The sequence below is a fragment of the Pituophis catenifer genome, unplaced genomic scaffold (genome assembly GCF_029215685.1).
Source record: "Pituophis catenifer annectens isolate HBS135680 unplaced genomic scaffold, rPitCat1.0.hap2 SCAF_10, whole genome shotgun sequence".
NCBI classification, from domain to species: domain Eukaryota; kingdom Metazoa; phylum Chordata; class Lepidosauria; order Squamata; family Colubridae; genus Pituophis; species Pituophis catenifer.
The window spans coordinates 921,316-941,307 of record NW_027256890.1 but is presented as its reverse complement, the minus strand read 5'-3'; the positions used below and the strand labels follow the sequence as shown (position 1 = coordinate 941,307).

Here is a 19,992-nt window from a genome sequence, read left to right as displayed (position 1 = left end):
GTGCCAGGTACTCCACGGCCCGGCACCGGTCCGCGGACCGGGGGTTGGGGACCACTGCTCTAGGGAATCTTGAAACAAGGTCTCCAGCCAAGCTAGTGAGAGACCCACGACTGAGAGTCCAGCATAAGCTGATGGCTAGTTTTGAGCCTGATTACTTGCTCAGCTAAATCATAATGACCTACTGGGGTTAGTGGTGCCTCTCTTGGAGATGTGTTTACAGTTCAGATAGGGGCATAATATTCAAGTGGTGAATGACAACAGTTGAGATTTAGCAAGCTGGTTTCTTTTCTCAAAAATAATTTCCCTCCCCTTTAGAGACACTCCATCAGTGGACCAATATCTGCTCCTAAGGCGCTTGCAACGTTATCAGACAAAAGGTCCAGCTATGCGGAAATTCCAGTTCAAGGTATGAAGCGTCTTTTGCTATGAACATCACCAGAAAACATTTTTAGAAATCTCCAGAATCTTCCGTGGGCTTCAGCTGGGAGGATCTTTGCAGAAGGCAGATCAGCTCCACAGCTTTACCTACCTGACTGGTAGCCTGCTATATCTTTCTAAGACCTGGCTGGGCTGAATTGTGGTTTGTTGCCTGTCTCTGCTGGACCCTTCCGGAACATGCGAGTGGTTTGTCTTTGGAAGCGTCTTCCGATGATGGTTGAGCCCAAAGGCGAGACACTTCACTGCTCCAGTGGGCAAAAGGTTCCCTCAGCCAATTCCCCCATGAATGTTTTAAAACCATGTCAATTCCTGGAGTGTTGCTAAAGTTGCCTGTTTAGAAAAACTTTGTGTGGCTTTGTGCATTTTATCACTTCTCTTGGAAAATAATCACATCGGGACAGATCCCTTCTGCCCTATGCTGAGGCTTTCCTTTTAGGACATCTCATATTGATGAAGATATTCTACTTTGAAAGTGGATGGGATGAGATCCCAAAAGCTATAAGAAGCGTGTTTTGTGTTTTACCAGTGGAGCATTTTAGAAACCGTCTTCTCTCTGCACATATGAACAAGCTGCTTTTGAAAGATTATTCAGAAGGGCCCCGACTCGTGTGTTTAAAAATCCAAATTCAAATTTTCCTTTGTATAGAGAGTTCTCCATACCACACCTGCACAGATCTCGGATACAACCTACTTTCCTTATTCACATTTGCTTCTACTGGGACAGTATTTCTTGAACAAAAAAATGAGACGATAGTGAACTAGAATGTTTATTTCTCCATTTCCAAATATTTTTCTGGTGCTTGGTAGGTTTACTTATCAACTTTTCCTTTCAAAGGCCCCTTCCGGTAAGAATGAATGGTTCTCAGATCTGGGTGTAGCTCTTTGATTTATGGCTGGGCTTTTTAAAATAGACTTTCACAAGAATAGTTTTCATGTGAACAAGGAATAGGCTTCCTTTTGAACTTGGACAAGTAATAGCAAAGCATCAACAATAGAAATTCTTTCACGGCTTAAAATAATACTTTGTTCTAGTCTTTTTTAGTTGTTTTTTGAATGCCATTGGCATTATTTAATATACATGGGAAAGTAAATTGGAATCCAAATTAGTGTACTGTATACAGAAATGGGAAAGGGCCCTGCCTGCCAAACCCTTGCCTCAGCAGCATTTCCTTCTGCCCCAGATCAGAAAATACTACATACCTGGGTTTTACGCAGCATCAATTGGTTTATTTTACCTAACCACTTTTATCCCATTCTTTTAATTGAAAAATAATTTTCAGTGTGATTTGGAATAAAAGCATTCCAAAATTAAAATTAAACAAATACAACGCAATGAAAAGAGGGTGATAAGCTAGAGAAAAGAAGCTACAGTATGCATGCTAACAATTTAAGACATAATCAGGTTCTCAGTAGAAGAAAAGTATATTCAGCCCATGGAAGAATATATCTGAGAGAAAAGAAAAGCCAATTTTTGCTTGCAGAGTAATTTCCCAGCCAAGTTGCAGCACCAGAAAAATTCTGTCTTGCAGCCCAAGTGACCACTTCTTCATAGCTGAAGGCAGCATGATTCTCCCCTGCAGACTTGTTTAAGTCTCATGTTTGAGACCCACCACATATGGAGCAGTAAGCCAGCTTGCACATACATGCACATATGCGCATGCACACAAGTACTCGGTCTTTATTGTATTGGGTCATCCACTCTGCCACCTCTCCCTAATCAGGCCAGAATTGTGCTGAGATTGAGGTGACGTTTCCTCATTCCCTTTCTGAACAGATCATTTGCTGAGAACTTCTTCTACCAGCAGACCAGCTTCTCTGCCAAGAGTTCCTGCTATGGAAAGTGCTAAATCGCTCTCTGGTAATAATGGGGTAATGATGGGTATTCTTCATATACTGTGCTATGAGCACCCTTAGAAAATGTACATTATATACAAATAGGACTTCTGGATATGTTGGTATGAAGGGCCACTTCATTATAATATCGGTGATTTGTGAAATAACGCATAGAAATGGGTGAATCTCAACCTTAGCTTTAGTCTAATTCCAGTGAGCACAGTTAACGGGTGGTTAGGAAAATGGTTATTGCTATGTGATATTTCTCTGTTTGCAACTGGACAGAAGAAATGTAGATGGTTTAAAGCAGACACAGGAGATTCGTTCCTTGCCAAACACATTTTGAGATGTTGTGTGTGGATTAGAACTTCTACAACTTAAGATCTAAATCAGTAGAGTAAGTGCAATGAAATAAAAATGGTTTCTTTCTGAATAACAACTTAAGCCCTTAGTGTATGTTGCTCCTTTGACCAAACTCAGTAGTGGCAGCATCTACTGTGACCAGGGTGGGGTTGTTAACAGTACCAAAATACTCAGATTGCAAATGTAGGATCTGGTATGAAATTCAACTCCAGGCTTTCCAATTTTCCATCCAAGTGTCTCGCCGAAGCAGTGAAGAAATCAAACGGGAGATGACTGCTCCCGATGGAACATCTCCAGCCTCCCTCGTAGCAATTGGGACTGCTTCGCCACAACTGTCGCTCTCATCTTCACCAACAGCATCGGTCACTCCTACAACACGGAGTCGAATAAGGTACAACTCATTGCTCCTTTCCATTCGGGCCCTCACCGGCAGAGCTAGTGAGGTTCGTCACTGGGACCCCTGGTTGGGCTTCCTAACTCTGAGCATGCCAGCAAGGGCTGACTGGCATCTGCCTCGCCGCTTGGGAACATGTCTGCTGGCCATTGTCACAACATTTACCGGCCTTTGCTTGCGTGCTTTTGAAGGATCTCCTTGGCTGGATGCAGGGCACTCTCCCTCTTGCTTCTGGCTAGTTGTGTTAATCCCCAGCATGGAGCAAGAATGCCCCTCTCTCTCTCGTTCCTGCACCCATTGAAATCCAGTGCTGCATGGAGTGAATGAGCTGAGTAGTATTACACCCGGTGAGCTCCTTTAATGGTGCATGAAGCATATTTGGATACTGCAACAAACAGCAGTCTGAGAAGACAGCAATAGTCCATTGAAGGGAACTTAAAACATGCGTTTCTGCTCAACTGCTTTGGTACTCTGAGAAAAAAGGAACTTTTCATACCTAACTCCCTTGTTACACTTTTTGGGAGGAATTTTGCACCTTGCATAGTCCAACCCCCCGTGCTTTGCTAGGTGCAGTTAGAGCAGTCTTCCAATTCAGCACCCTTTAAAGAGAACATGGTGGCAGCGGCAGCAGCAGCAGCAGGAGCCCTTGAGGAAGATATTCACCGTTAAGCAACTCTCCACACTTGCATTTACAGCCGCCGGCCGTTTCTTGAGTTGAGTCTCTGTTGAGTTGCTTTTCTACATTATTCTCCCATGTCGGGCAGGAAAGATCAGATTAAACTGATTTATTGCAATCATGTCAGTACACAGGAATATTCTCAATTAATGAGTCAGTACCTGCTTGGATCCATGTACTGATGTTACTTTGATTCAAACCAGCTTTGTCCAGCTTGTAGTAAAGCACCCTAGGTTGACAATTGCACTGTAAAGAATAGATATTTTATTTTGAGCTAACCAAATGTAAATTCATAGTGCCATCTGATGAAAGGATAGGTTATTAAGCTATTTCTGTATATTTACTTAATATATTAGTATGGATGTTAAATAATTTATTAGATATGTAAGTATTAAAATAAGGTTATCCTTAGAAATGAAAAAAGTATGCCTAAACAATATGCTAGTCAAAGTCTCTAATGCCAGCATAAAAAACAGTTAAACTGGTTTGGGCTTGGAATGTAGCTGACCTAACAGACAGACTCATTTATAAGATTAATATTTGTTGTAAACCACTTCTCATTGTGTCCACACAGTTCATTTTATTTGTTTCCTGAAACATTATTTTCAAAACAAAGAACTTGACATAAAATGTGTTCCTCTCTGGAATTTAGAAACAAGCTGTACTGTTCTTTTGCAGTGTTACGGGTGGCTAGATTTTTGTTTTCTTTTTCAAGAAAGATTTGGTTTAGACTTTAAAAATATTCTTAACATGTAGTTTATGTTCTTACATCCATAGGTATCTAGTTCAAACTATCAGTCAGACCCATAGACGAGAAAGCTTGGCAAAGCAGTGGTAATTCTAGGGAATCCTTACAGAGACATTGAAGATCTTTAAGATTACGGACCGACTGAAAATGGGTGCAGAATGAGAAAAAAAAATGGGTTTGAACTGGGCTGGGTAGGTGGGAGTGAGGAAACCCCACACCATAAAACGTAACACCTGCCATTTCTTAAATCATATTTTAGCGTGCTGGCGACTGCTAAATAGTCTCTGCTTCAAAGTAGGGAAAAAATGATCAGGCAAGAGAAGGATGTTGAAACTGAGAGAACTGCAGAATTATGAAAGTTGAAAAAAACAGAGGAGTGGTGTTTGCAGGTTTTTCCTTTTGGTGGGGAGAATGTAATGCTTTTGTTTATGTTGAAACATTATGTTGAAACAATTTTACCGCTACTTGAAGACTTATACTATATTTTCCATGCATTTCCTTTCTGAAAATGGCAAGGAACTAGTGGGCCCTGGAAGTCAGATTAGCCAGCACATTTTGAAAATAAGAGGATCTACAGAAAGCATTATTTAGACTTCTGGTTTGTCAGGTGAGATATGACAACTTGCAAAACTTGGTTTTGAGTGTTCCTACATCTGATCCTGATGGACCCCTATTGGAAGCACTGCATTCTTTGTGGATCAGCAGTTAGTTTGTGGTTACACTTATAGAGAGAGAAAGGTAGTCCATACAAAACAGCAGAGAGGCAAACGTGGTCCTTGATTCTTCTGCTTTCAGTTGCAGGTGGATTTTTATTTATTTATTAAATGTATGCGCCGTCCCTCTCACCAATATGGCAATTCTGGATTTTGCACACCCTATAGAAGATGTGCATCAAATGGAAACTGCACTTCTGTAGCATTCAGAGGAAATGCACTGTGGTTCAGAGGTTCAGCCCAGGTGGATTGCAGTCACACTAAAACCTGGAATATTTGACTGGTTTGGGCTAAAAAAATCCTAGAGGAATTTTACCAGCAAGCAGGACAGTGCTGAAGCACATTCTCTCCTCTGCATGGCCCCTGGGCTATCCTGTCTTTCAGTGATTCCGGGATCTTCCTTTCCCTTCCTCCCACTGTGCACCATCACATGTATGAATTCAAGCCCAGCACATCCAGTTGGCTCTGTGGGAATGCACGGGTGATGCTGGGAGCCAAGTCAGGGAGACGAAGGAAGGCACCGTACCAGGGAGAATGGGTGAGCTGCAGGCATTCAAGGCTGTGGCATGGTACAACCTGCCGCAGCCAAGTCATTGCAAGTCAATTCACCATGGGACTAACTTGCCGTGGGACAATTTAACAATTCTATTTAATTATTTAAAACAAATAAATAAAACTGTTTTAATCTTTGTCATTCACATTTCATTCTGTCCCTCCTTTTGCATCCTTTCTTTAATTCCACCATTTCTCTGATATTAGTGTAACTCTTGTCCTGCAGTGAGTTGGCCGTGGCGAATTGTGTCACAGTGAGTTGGCCGTGGCCAGTTGTCATAGGCCTCATCCAAGGGTTGGCATTTTCCTTGTCTCCCCTGTGCCACCTTTTCCTATCTTCCCACAGCCGCTGCATGCCACCTGCCTCCTTGTCCTTCAGCCTGAATGCTTCTGTTCTGGGTCCATGCCAGTGCCCAAGATTTGTGTCTTCCTGAAAAGGGCCACACATAAAATTTTGCTCATCCCTGGTGAAATACAAAAAAGTCCAGTTTTGCAAAGAGACTGTAACAGGCTTCTTGCAGTTCTCTGCCACTTCCGAAATTGGGCGATAGAAAACAGTTCCCTGAAGACCTTCCTGCTAGAGCTGCAGGAAGGGTAGTATCCTTGGCCGATCCTAGGAAGCATAAGCAGACCCTAATGTGATTGGTCCTTGGCGGGAAATGTCAAGGCTGAAGGCTGGATTAAGAATTGGAAAAGTACCCTGGAAAAGGCAGCAAAAGTGGTATTGGCTCATCCCACACACTGCCGCTAATAGACAGCCACACTTGGGCCTCTTCCTTGAAACTGGAACTATCTGACGGGATTTGAGATGTGTGCCTTTCGGTTAGAGACCCCCCTCCCCCCGAGCAGCCCCCCCCCTCCTGATACATGGTTGGCCCCAACCCAGTTGACCTTAGGAAGGCATTCCAAGCCTGGAGCCCCATCTGTTTCTCAACCGTGGCCATTTGAAGGTGTGTGGACTTCAACTCCTAGGGGGAATTCTGGGAACTGAAGTCCACACATCTTCAAGTGGCCAAGGAAGAGTGGCTTATTGTGGGTTTTGTCTAGAATTTTCATTGGGTTTTCATTTCATTGTTTATTTTGCTTTCTTGTCTTTTGGTTTATTGTAAAGTACCTAGAGCCACAATGTTCAGGTTGTGTGGCATTTAAATGCCTTACATAAATTAAAATTAACTTTAAAAGAAAACAGCACAAATCATGAAGACTTGATCGGAGGAGTTTACCTTTCCAAGTTTGAAATAAATGGATTTTGGCAATAAACAACCACCTGCTTCTCCTGTTCATTTCCAGGCAATTGGCACAGGAGAGGGCCCTCCTGGATTTGGCCACGGCACTGCCAGATGTCTGTACATTTCTGGTCCTGAAAGCTGTTATGCATTCCTTTCTTTTTTCTTAAAGGAAAAGGCCTCAGTTATTTGAGAAAAAGAAGCCCTATGAAATGTGGGATTTCTGTCTCAAACTGTATCCCCTCCCCCACTTGTCAGCACATGCAAGGCCTCCTGGGACTTGAAGCTCAGTGCATCTGGGGGGGGCATTAATGCTCCAGGGCTGCTGCCCCTCCCAAAAGAATTACGGCCCATCGGTCTGTGCCTGGTTCCTGCCTCGCCTTGGCTTCTTGGCCAGAGAACAGGGGGGCCCCTGGAGATTTCAGGAGGTGGGCTGTTCTTTTCCACCCACTTGCCTTGCCTCGGTGGAAAGTGTCTCAGTAGTTAACGCCCCAACTGGTCAAGGTGACATTCTGAAACAGCCAGGAGTTGCAGGGAGATGTTATCAGTTGATTCTCTAAACTTGAATTAAAGTTTAGGAACACTTTATGTTTACATCTCATGTATCAAATGCTTCTGACTGATTCTATGATTATTAAAAAAAATGCCCGTTCTGCCCCCATTTCCCCAAATCTGCCCCGGTGTGCTGAGCAACCCACCCAGCCTGGCTGCAACCTCTTAGGCAAGGGCGCTCCTGGGTGGCGGAAGGGGTATCCAGGGCCTTCTGCCCAGGCATGGCACAGCACAGCACACAGGTGGCGCGTCTCAATATTTGGGGGACTTTCATTGAGTAAAAACTGTTCCTTCTTTTCTAGAGAGGAGAGGAAAGACCCTCTGTCTGCCCTGGCGAGGGAGTACGGGGGCTCCAAGAGAAACGCTCTGCTGAAGTGGTGCCAGAAGAAGACAGAGGGCTATGAGGTAAGCGTGGCTGGGCGTCTGCTTGGAGCACAGGTGGGGGGAGAGCCAGGCGGAGGGCAGAGAGGCTGTGCCACACTCCGCCACCTCCACCTTGGGGGCCGGTATGTCCTGTGCCTGCAGGAACAGATCCTGTGCGTCCCAGCTGAACAGTTATTAATAGCTACTCTGGTTACTTTGCACAAGGTAAATATCTTTTCTGACAGAGTAGCTGACACTCCTGTTCCAGGAGGTTAAAATCGCTGTTTTTTCCTCACACGTCTGTGAAGAGAAAGAGTGCAGAACGGAACCTCTTGGTGGGAAAAAAACAAAAAGCAGCCGAGACTTGGAATAATCTCTGCTGGTCTCTTAGACTGTGGAAGTTTATTCCCTGCTCAAAAGAATCACAGTTCTCTCATCCTTTGCTCTCCTTTGGGTTATTCAGAAAGAGGGCCTGTGAACCATTAAAGCTGCTCATTTTAATCAGTGCTATCAAAAACCCGGAGATGCCGAAGCTGAGGGCCTGCTTCACCTGTACCTGTACGGAGAGGTTTTTGCTTCTGAGCATCGAGCCTCAGAGAGTCCCTTGGCAGCTTTAAGCAGAATCGCTCCCTGCTGTCTCTTCTCTGCCTAGCTCTTCTGTTTCGACACTTGTGGAATGAATCTTGGGGGGGGGGGGGGATGTCTGTTTTTTACACTCACACTCCAACTTGGTTAGGCTGAAAACTTAGCCATGAACAGTCTAAGCTCGTTCTGCCTAGATAGGTTTATTTTTTTGAAGAAATAGAATGATTATTTAATTTTAAATTCCCAAATTAGATTTCAGTAAGCCTTGTGCTCATTATTTTTGCATGTTACCCAGATTTTCTAAATTTTGGTATTAATGCTTTAAATATGCCAGGTACTGTATGCCAAGCAGGTTGGTTTTATAAAATTTGTAATTCAGATGGAAGACTTCAAGGATTTGTTCAGGAAATGTAACTACTGATAAATTCAGTTACCAAATTGCTGCACAGCCAGTCTGGAAGATTCATGGCAATTCATAAGACAAAGGTAGTCCTCAACAGCACCATTTGTTCAACAACCATTCAAAGTTATAGTGCCACACAACAAGTGGTACTTAAGGCCGTTCCTTGGGGTTGTGGCCATTGCAGTGTTCCCACAGCCATGGGATGAGATGCAGGCATCCAGCAATCACACGACTGAAATTTCTGACATTCTCTGCTGGCTACCCACAAGTGGGGAGGTTATAGGTCACTGGCAAATCCTCACTTAACAACCCATGCACATCTCAGTGACAGCAATGGGAACTGCTGGAAGTGCCATAATAAGCAGCATGGTCACATGACATTGCCCTTGATGATCGCATCACTTAGCCGTGGCAATTGCGGTCCCAATTGCTGTCACAAGCCTATTCAGTAGACAACAGAATGTCCACAGTAAAGAATTAGAATAAAAATAATATTTCTAAAAACAACCAGAATCAGCATTCAACAATACAGTGTAAAATGTTTTGCGGTACAAATCCTCTTTGGATCACTTTGCAGAATTCTCCAACCTTTCCGGTTTTGCGGACCGGGGGGTGGGGGGTGGGGGTGGGGAGGAGGGGATGGTTCCACATGAGCAGCCGGCAGCCGAGCACGTGCTCAGCTCCATTTGTGGGAATGGCATGTGGCGTGCACGCTGCTCACGCAAATGGAGCAAACATGCACACGCTCACCCACCGCTCATGGAAGCGGGGATGCACGCATGTGCACTCGCCCGCTGTTTCCGTGGTCTGGTTGCAAACACCACATGGCCCACTAGTGGGCTGTGGTCCAGAGGTTGGGGACCCCTGATTTAGTGGAATGACATTAATTAACATATGTCCTCCCCGTTGTTATCTGCTTGTTGGTTGTGAGGTCACTTGTGTTAGAAAATGTTTTAAAATATTTATCTTTCGTTTTTATCAAACAACCCTGAAAACAGTTAATTGCATCATCTTAAAAATCAGTGAAATTTGAATAATAGTAACTACTTTCAGATTCTGTTAAAATGGCCCAAATGGAACGATTCTTCTGACTTTCCAGGCCCATCAAATTGTTTATGCCACATCCTTAAATGCTCCAAACTCATTCCTTAGCCAACCTGCAGGCCCCGATTGCTTTGCCATTCATTTGCCTGGTTGCTTGGTATTTTTAAGTGGCTGCCATTCTGGCCAGGGTTTTTTTTTTTGGTTTCTGGAGAGAAATCTCAACCTCATGCAGTTGTTGGTCAACACGTCCTCCTTTTTGCTATAGAACGAAAGAATAGACTTTTTTCTTTCTGAGTGTGTCTGTCTATCTGTGTGGGTGTGGGTGTGTGTATCTGGCACCATACAGTTACTGTACAGTTTTGCAAAACTATTAAAAATGTAACCTGTTTGTTGGGCCTCTGCACTAGCCCCTCTACTAGCATTAATACCACTACCCAAAGAGGAATTTAATTATTGTATATTTTCCTCAGTATACCATAAAGACAGACTCCTCCTAACTGCCACCGAGTTAGTAAACATGTGCCTGATTTCTATACCATAAATATTTACTTTGGATGTATTCTGCTTCATTTCATAATCTCAGTGCCACTTGTCTAAAATGGTGTTTCTGGCAGATCTGACACCAGTTAGATAAAGAAAACTCTGTTAGGAAAGTACTTAAGGAATTAATGACAAGTTGTAGTTGTTTGTTTTTTATACTTTTGTTTTCTTTAACGAAGTCAAGTGGTTTACTGTATTATGAATCCCAAACAGGCACCTTAAAGAGGATTATAGGGAGCTAAAGTTGAAATATTGAGGTGTGGTGAACTCTGTGGCTTGGAAAAGAGAGGTGGGGAGACAATTCCAAAGAATTCTGACATCACTTGGAATCATTTTATGGGAAGGGAGTTGAGTTTCTCTGCCTTGTATATTTTATATTTAGATAGATCTTTTTAATCAAGATATGCCTATAAAAAGATTTATTCATGGTTTTTTTGGTTTTGTTCTATTTCTTTTTACACATGTGTAACTGTAGATGGTCCAAATTCAGAAAAGTGTTCATTTATTTCTGGAGAATTTGTTTTTTCCATTTACATCGTGACTACATTTTCCCAGCCTTTAATCAATCTGCAGCCTCCATTAAAGGGCAGTTAATCCACCGGTTTGTTTCTGCAGCTATCAAATGTCGCTGTAGTTTTCTGATATTCTGACATTTCTATTTACAATAGAAAGGAACAAACAGAATAATATTGTCAGAGAAGGATTGTCTAGCTAACAAATACATAAACCAACCTGATAGTGGAATTAATCCTGCATATAGAGAAATACAATTGCTTACCATGTATTGGTTGGCAATAGTTACCTATACCGACATTTCTGTGCTGACAAATATATTTAATTGAGAAAAAAACTTAGCAACTTGTGTAGACGATTTCTAAGTGGTCTCTCAGCAAAATGTTAGAGACCTCATGCCTTGGTGTTTGAGCATCACCCAGAGAGAGATAAGCCCTCAGCATTTAGTTGTCGGTGGCTTAGCAAATTGAGCAAACAGTGCCATGGATGGTAGCAAGGTTGCCGTCAGTCAGCAGTTCTTCCATAAACCTGTAACGTTATTACAAGTTCCTTTGCAGAAATCTTTGTCTACCTTTGCTTGCTTAGAATTAACGCTAAGCATAGTTGGGCATTTGCCAGTGACCTTAAATAGTTGAAATGATCTCATATAAATTCCCTGATCAGGGGAAGTTTACACCCTCCCAAATGTATCAAGAACCTAAGTCATCTCCAGGGCTGCCAGAGGTTACTGACTATGGCAGAGATCCCCACCGGATGGGTTTGAGCGCTAAGCATTTTCTCACCATCCACGAGACAAACGAAATCAAGTGAGAACCCTGTCCACATCTTGCTTTCCAGCCCCTGTATTTCTAAGAATACTTTGGGGGTGGGGGAAAGCCACGTTCAATCTTTTTCAAAATTCCCATTGTGTATCACTTTCAGACTTCTTACACACAAGCCATAGATCTTATAGTGATCAGAGGGATGGAAGGGATCTCTTCTCCGCTGCTCTTCTGGGGCTTTAATTTGATTTGGGAACATCCTGTGTGCAGAGTTGCCTTGGGAGAGAAGAAGCCAAGTAGAGACGTTTTCTGTGACAAAGCAAAACAAGAGAAAAGTGCAAAACTTTTCTCTTGAGTGGTTCGTGTAAATGGCTGAAAGATGCTCTTCTTCCATAAACCCGACATGTTAACTCTACTTCTATAAAAGAGTCACAATTTGCTTGATAAAACCCTGAAGCCGCAGGGTGTGAAATGATGCAGAGAGAACCTGACACAAGGTCAGGGGAGGGCAGGAGGATGCTTGTATGACCGGAAGCTGAGAACCCCAAAGAAAAAGAGAAGGAGCCAGTATTCCTCCTAGGGCATCGCAGAGGGCAGGGCAGGGAGGCAGAGCATCCCTTGATCCAGAGACACAGTGGGGATTTTGAAGCAGACAAACATCCATCCATCCAGGATGCTCCAGTTTGGTTTCCCGTTCTGAGCAGGATGCAGATTGGCTTTGATTGCTTAAGTGACTCTGTGATACTTGGAGGCTAGCAGCCCATGCTCCTCTTCCTCTCCCTCCGTCCCTCCCTTGTTTTTATTTGCTTACTGTTCCATTTTATCTTTACTTTGGTTTTGGGTCTAAGAATATAAGGCCCTTCCTCCTAGAAGACATGCTTTCTCTTACCTGCTTTGGTTTCCCCCATTTCAGAATATTGATATCACCAACTTCAGCAGCAGCTGGAACGATGGGTTGGCGTTCTGTGCCGTCCTCCATACGTACCTCCCGGCACACATTCCCTACCAGGAGCTGAACAGTCAGGACAAGGTACGCTACCCAAACCTGCCCATGCCAGGAACCTTCTTTCTGGGCACAGCCTTCACAGCTCCCTTTGTACGCCTGCAGTTCTTTCCTCTTAGTATAGGCCCAAGAGGAACTAGGCAAGGCTGCAGCCCAGTCATTTCCCCTTGACCTGCATCCTAGCAGGCATCCCGCTTGGAACAGACTGGAGTGATTGTGTTCAAGGGAGGCTCTGCAAATATGCTTATTTATTAAATTTACATGCCTCCCATCTCACTGTCACTATCCAAAGGGACTCTGGAGGTTTTCATTTAAAGAGAAGAGCAAAAAAAAATTAATAATAATGATAGGGGACTAGAGGCTAAAATATATGGAGAACAGTTGCAGGAACTGGGAATGGCTAGTTAACTGAAGAAGGAGGAGGGGTGATACAGTAGCAGTCTTCCAAAACCTAAGAGGCTGCCAAAAAGGAAAGGGGGTCAAGCTATTCTCCAAAGCACCAGAAGGCAGGACAAGAAGCAATGGGTGGAAACTAATTAAGGAGAGAAGCAACCTAGAACTAAGGAGGGATTTCCTGACAATGAGGACAGTAACAGTACCAGAGTTGGAAGGTCATCTAGTCCTCCTCACGCAGGAGACGAGGGATTCGAACTGCCAAACTGCCGACAATTGTGAGTGCTCCAACACTGGAGGTTTTTAAGAAGAGTTTGGACAGCCATTTGTCTGAAATGATACAGGTTTTCCTGCTTGAGCAGGAGGTTGGACTAGAAGACCTCCAAGGTCCCTTCCAATTCCGAGGGGTCCTTGGTGCTCTCTGGCCTTCCTTGTTTTCTTGCAGACGTTTCATTCCCCAAACTAGCACCTGTGATGTTACGACAAGCAAGGAGCCCTCAGGTGCAGGTAGTGCTTGAGTTACAACCATTCGTTTAATGACTGAAAAAAGTGACTTATGACTGGTTTCCTCACTTATGCCCATGGTCACATGATGAAAATTTGAGCGCTTACAACGGCTGCATTGTCGTGGGGTCACGTGATCACCGTTTGTAACTTTCCCGGCTGGTTTACAACAAAGCAAAATCAGTGCCAGATCCACATAATGACCATGTGCTTCACTTAACAACTATGGCAAAAAGGTTGAAAGCAGGAGCAAAACTCACTTAACAGATGCTTTGCTTAGCAACAGAAATGTCGGGCTCAATTGTGGTCGTTTAGTTTAGTTTAGTTTAGTTTATTTGATTTGTATACCGCCCTACTCCCGAAGGACTCAGGGCGGTGAACAGCCAAACAATAAAATACATAGATACATAGGTCGTAGGTTGAGGACTATCTAGCAGTGATTAAGAGGGAAGACCTTTAAGCCATTTTTTTTTTTTTTGTATTTAAGTTATTTGCTGTGCAGTTACTGTGACTTAACTCTATTTCAGAGAAGAAACTTCACACTGGCTTTCCAGGCCGCTGAGAGTGTTGGCATCAAATCCACTTTGGTAAGTCTGTGCAAAGATAATTCCATTTGTGCCAAAATGGCAGTTTTAGGATTGAAAACAGTGTGAAGTTGGGGAATGTGAAGGGCAGCCTCTCCCCCCCCTCTCTCTTTTTCTCCTCCATCTCTCTTTCTCCCTCCCTCCCCAACCCAGTAGGAAGGCCTGAGGGCATCACAAGCCGCTGCTCTCTTTGCAGAGGAGTGCTGAAGCTGGTTCACACAGACCAGGAGCACAGGCTGTCTGAATGCCAGCCAGGCCTTTGGGGTAAGGAAAGCAGCCCAGCCCTGACCTGCTTTCTGAGACAGCTTTTTCTGTAGCTGAAAGCCTGCAGAGTTTTATTTATTAATGTAATTACTTCCATAGACAAGCTTATATTCAGAGGGGAAGAAGTTACTTCTACGTGACTGGCATCTTTTTATGTTCCTGTTTTTTTCTTCTTGTTTTCTTGGTAGGATATTAATGAAATGGTACGAACGGAGCGTCCAGACTGGCAGAATGTTATGCTGTACGTCACAGCAATTTACAAATACTTTGAAACCTGAGAACAGGAATAGTGGAGAGAAGCAGAAACTCAAGACTGTACCCTAAAACCAACTGGCCTCTTTTGATGGACCCCTCTGGTCAGTTTAGTTACCAGAATGATTGGGCAAACTCAACATTAAGTGTTAACGAAGATTTCGTCCTTTCTTGCCAGAGACCAAACTGAATATAAGCTGCAAAAAGCACAAGGCTAAAGAAGGTCATCTGATTGTATCACAAAGACTTTCTTTAAAAAGTGTTCCTAAAGGTTCAGTAAATATTACTTTTGTGACACCCCAGTGCTCCCCAGAGCAGAAGAAGCGGCTTCTTGTAACCTCATCAAAGCCATTTGAGATCATCTCCGTCTCTTCAGTAAAAGAAGTGCAAAGGTGCCTTCTCCTTGCCACATTCACCTGACCGCAGGTGCTGTCCCACCAGGGCTGTGCGCAGCCGAGGAGTCCGTGTCTTAAGGCTGCCTCTTCCGAGGTTCGATTGTAATAAAGGCCCTGCCTCAATTAAAGGGGGGGATCTGGGAGAGCAGGCAAATCAGCCCCAGATTCCAGGAGACAACCATATGGAGATCAGTTGACTTTTCCTTGGGAAGAACTAACTTCTTTCTTGGCTTTTCTTTTTGGTGGTGCTCCGGATAAGTTTGTTTCAGATGAAGAGAATGTTTGGGTCACAGGACAGGATAAGCTTTTCAAAAACTGGTCAAGATAAAGTTCTTGCCCCTGTGGGGTCTGCAAGGGGCTTTGCTTAACTGCTGCTCCTGTATATGGGTTGAAGGAAAAGCGGCTTCTGGGGCTCTCCCTGTGCAGCTCTGCAGGCTGCTGGATTAAAACTGGTTTAATAGGTGATAAGGAGACGGAAGAAAGACTTTGGATCTCCGCCTGGGGCTTTCAGTCAACCTGGCCCAACCCTGTGGGGGGAGGCGAGTGCCCCACCTGACCCTGGGGAGAGCAGCAGCAGCCTCCAGGACCAGGGAGCTCCAGGGAGTGTCTAGTGCCCCCCCCCCCGCTTCCCCGGGAGGCCTTGGCAAAGAGGCAGTGCTAGGATTTGCTGCTGGGCAATGAAATAAGGGATTTCCCCCCTTCCATGGAGGGGCCAAGTGTCAATCTGCTCACGCCAGAGGGAAAACCCGTTGCCTTTTTGAATACAGGTCTGTTACCTTTGTTTGCAAATGTACTTTGCTTTTCCCACTTAACGTAATTTTGCATTCTTCGATGTGCCTGGCAAAGGACTTTGAATGTTGCTGGTTTGTGAGCTGTTGAGGATATAATCCAGTTCCACAATTTAGCCTCGAAAACGCTCTGGACAGGCATTGAAACCAGACTAGGTCTTGCAACTAGTCAGAATGAACTCTGAAGAATGTAGCCAAAAAGTTTTCTTGTGCCTCATGTATGTCATTCACAGCGCAAAAGCATTTTACAAACTGCTCTCGTCTCTAAGCTGCCTAGTGGGTTCCCCACTCCAGTGCTCGATGTCTGTTTCTGGTTTTCCTGAAGGAGCCTGCAAATACCAACAAATTTGCCTTGGGATTCCTTCCGTGGAGATTCGCATTGGAGGAAATACATGGGGAACCTGCTCTACGCCTCCCAGCATTCTTCTGTTTGTCTTAAAAGGAGCCTTTGCACCAAACGGTGCCCTGGCCATCCCTGGACTCTCTGGAGGTGGTGGTGGAAGGAAGGAAGGAAGGCGGCCTTCGTCTCTTCTTCCAGAGTCTAAATTATGAGGCCCGTCCCCCCCCCCCTTCCCCACAATTGTATTGCACCCTATAGGACAATGATGGCTAACCTTTTTGCCATTGTGTGCCAAAAGTGGGGGGAGTGTAGGAGGGTCGCATGTGCGCGTGCCCACACCCATAATTCTATGCCACCCACCCCCCTGCGCATGTGCCCGCTCACCCCGCTTTTGGCACAGGGGGCCTGGTAGGTCCGTTTTTTGCTCTCCCCAGGCTCCAGAGCCTTTCTAGGAGTCTGGGGAGGGCAGAAAAGGCCTTTCCCACCCCTCACCCCCGGATGTCCTCCAGAGGCCAGAAACAGTCTGTTTCCTGACTTCCGGTGGGCCCCGAGGGCCTGAAAATCAGCTGGCCAGCACGCGCATGCACGCCAGAGCTGAGCTTGCGTGCCCACTGATATGGCTCCGCGTGCCACCTGTGGCACACGTGCCACAGGTTCGCCATCACGGCTATAGAAAGACATATATTTTTCTTCTAAGCAGATGGCAACTCATTGTAGCCCAGCAACAGCGAGGTGAGTTTTATACAGGAATCTCTCCAGGAGTTCTTGCTCTGGCCTTCTAGGGAGGGAAGGAGGCCTCGGTGAAAGGGAGACGTGCAAAGAAGCAAAGCCTGGAGAATGAAAGGCAGAGAGAGCAGGGGAAGAAAGCGTCTGACCTGCTTTCTGGCAGTGATGATCTGTAACTTTTGATAGAGATGGGATTTTATTAAGATCTCACCCAAAAATTATTTTATCAAGGAAAGCACTCAAAAGGGTGAAAGAAATCTAAAGAAGTTCTTACTCTACAATAGAAGAATGTTTAACAGGGAAGTTCTTTGTTAGATTCTTTAAATATTCTTGAATTCTTTAGCCATCTTCTAAAAACCAACTAATTTATGTAAAGATATATTCTTGTTACTTTTGTCTTATTAAATATTTTGAATATGCGATAAAAAAGCTGCTCTGCTCAATGTTTCTATGTTTCAGTAAATGCTCCTGTAGGTACCTGTAGGTAAATGCTCTTGTATTTTGATTTTCCTCATTACTATTTGGGGAAGTTTTACCAAGATGTCTCAAAGGGAGGGGGAGGGGAAGAGAGAGAGAGAGAGCGGCCATGGTGAACTAGAGGGGAGGCCTCTTTGTCCAGTGGGAGTTCAGATGGTTCATCCTCTTCCAACAAGAACAGGAGTTTAGGCAACTTATGGTCTAGCTGCCTTGGGCTATCCCTGCCATGGGGGGCCTCACACACACACACACACACAGGCCCCTATTTGGTGGCCATTCACCTTTTCTCCTCTCCTGGAATTAGACCATTGTTGTTTGTGTGTGGTTACTGAGGAGCAGTCCCTTCTCCAAATACTTCTTCCTACATTGAGATCCCCACGTAAATTGTATTACCATGCATGGATGATGGAAGCTAGAGGAGACAACTATCCAGGGAGGGAGGCATCCCTTTACCACAAGTCTCACCTGAGCACTCAAGGAAAGACTAGGCTCAAATATAACCACACACACACACACCCCGTGAGTCTGCTTTTTCAGGGGGAGCAGGTATGACTGCATAGAAATCATCACCAACCAGGAATCCCTCAGGACTTCCCTGGTTTCTTCATCTTATCCAAAGCCGGAGACTCCCATAGAGTCAACACCTCTGATGACCAGAGGCATAAACATCTCCGGGTTATCCCATAAAATAATATCCAGCTCCAGAATTCCAGTTGATCCTTCCTGGGACCTTCAGAGGAGGGCCTGGTAGACTTCCATATCCCCAAGGCCATGGAGAGAAGGTGGGCCCTCCCAAAGTTACGTTCTGGCATCTGCTCTTAAGGTAGGAAGGGAAGACGACAAAGCCTTCCAGAGGTCTTGAGAGGGGGAAGGCACATTTTCTTCTTTCTTTCTTTCAGCAAAAAGTCCATCTTCCAACCAGTAATAAATGTAATTATTGTCCTTCAAATCAAACAAGGCCATTTTGCCATCTCTGCTAATCCTGTCCTCTTCAGCAGCCATTCCTCCATTGTGGGCATTTCAGAGTCTGTCCATTTTTATTTTTGCATATGCCAGTAATAATCTTGCAGCAGTTACCGTATATAACAGTCTCCCATAACTCTTTTCTAATTATTGGTCCGTTAGTCCCAACAAGAAGATTTCTGCTTTCAAACTGAATATTAATTTTTTAAAATGCTTGTATTGCCCTATATATTTGAACCCAAAATGTTCTGGCTTTTAGCAAGTCTACCAGACATAATATGTCCCTTCATGTTATCCATATTTCCAACATAAATGTTAAGTACTTTTGTACATTCTGAATAATTATTCTGGAGTCCTACATCAACTACACTCTGTGCACAATTATTAGGCAAGCTGTATTTTGGAGGATTAATTTTGTTATTGAACAACACTAGTGGTCCAGTGGTCAATCCAAAATGTTAATAAACCTCAAACCTGAATATTTAAAGTAAAAGTGAGTTTATGGCTTTCTTAGAATATCTATGTGTGCACAATTAATGTGTGCACTATTAGTGTGCAGAATTATTATGCAACTAAATGAAAAAAAAATTTCCCATTCTCATTTATTTTCATCTGTTAAAGTGAGATGGGTTGGACACGACTTCACAACTAACAACAACAGTGGGAATAATAACTCACTAATACCTTGGCCATGTCTCTGAGCACTGAACACCTTGTACTTCTGGCCGCTCCAGGTAGGTTGCAGTTCTGGAATATGAGAGCCCTGGAGGATAATGGCCCCTGGTAGCTTCATGTTTGATTCTTCTCAAATCTTTGGCAGTTAAGGTGCATCTTTTTTTCTCAACACATTTCTTGCGATCCTGTTGACTATTTGCAACAAAACGTTTGATGGTTCTGTGATCACACCCTCAATATCTTAGCAATTTCAAGAGTGCTGCATCCATCTGAAAGACTTTTTACAATTGTTGACTTATCAGAGTCAGTTAAATTTCTTTTTTAGCCCATTTTGCCTGAGGAAAAAAAGCTGCCGAATAATTATGCACACCTTGATATAGGCTGTTGATCTTAGGCCACACCCTCCCTCATTACACAAATACACATCATCTGATCTGCTTATATCCAGTAAGCATTCAGGTTTATACAGCTTGGAGGTGGGAAATATGCATAAAAATGATGATATGGTCAAAATACTCACTTGCCTAATAATTGTGCACATGGTGTACATCCATTTATAAAAGTTCTCTTTTAAATTAAGATATAAATTTCAGTCCTTTCATCCACACATTTTCCCATTGTTCTATCAGTATATTATGCCCAAAGTTCTTAGCCTATATTGTCAGTTTCATTTGTTGATCTAGTGTTTCAGATTAAAATTAGCGTATATAGAGTTCCATGGATACAAAATATAAAAAACATAAAATTACAGACTATAATAATGTCAAATGATGGGTCCCTTGGGCTGGACAGCCCTCAAGGTGCTACTAAGAGAAGCTGAGGCTCTTTCCGTACTTTATGTCTTGGCTAGATTAAAGCCTTGGGGATGTCTGGTTGCTGATGCTGCCAATTGTTCACTTCCAGGATTCTGGTCTCTCTTTTGAT

At 43.9% G+C, this 19,992-nt stretch overlaps 1 protein-coding gene across 3 annotated transcripts in view; it reads left to right on the top strand.

Moving 5' to 3' along the window:
* Nucleotides 1–17,382, top strand: part of SPECC1L (sperm antigen with calponin homology and coiled-coil domains 1 like) — a 58,879-nt gene extending 41,497 nt beyond the window's left edge. For all 3 annotated transcript variants that reach the window (XM_070951567.1, XM_070951566.1, XM_070951569.1), the window contains 7 exons: nt 316–406; nt 2,213–2,296; nt 2,869–3,025; nt 7,798–7,900; nt 12,618–12,734; nt 14,132–14,191; nt 14,641–17,382. In XM_070951567.1, the coding sequence (XP_070807668.1) occupies nt 316–406; nt 2,213–2,296; nt 2,869–3,025; nt 7,798–7,900; nt 12,618–12,734; nt 14,132–14,191; nt 14,641–14,730 (702 nt within the window). In that variant the 3' untranslated portion in view covers nt 14,731–17,382. The remainder of the gene's footprint in view (nt 1–315; nt 407–2,212; nt 2,297–2,868; nt 3,026–7,797; nt 7,901–12,617; nt 12,735–14,131; nt 14,192–14,640) is intronic.
* The last annotated feature ends 2,610 nt before the right edge of the window (nt 17,383–19,992 follow it).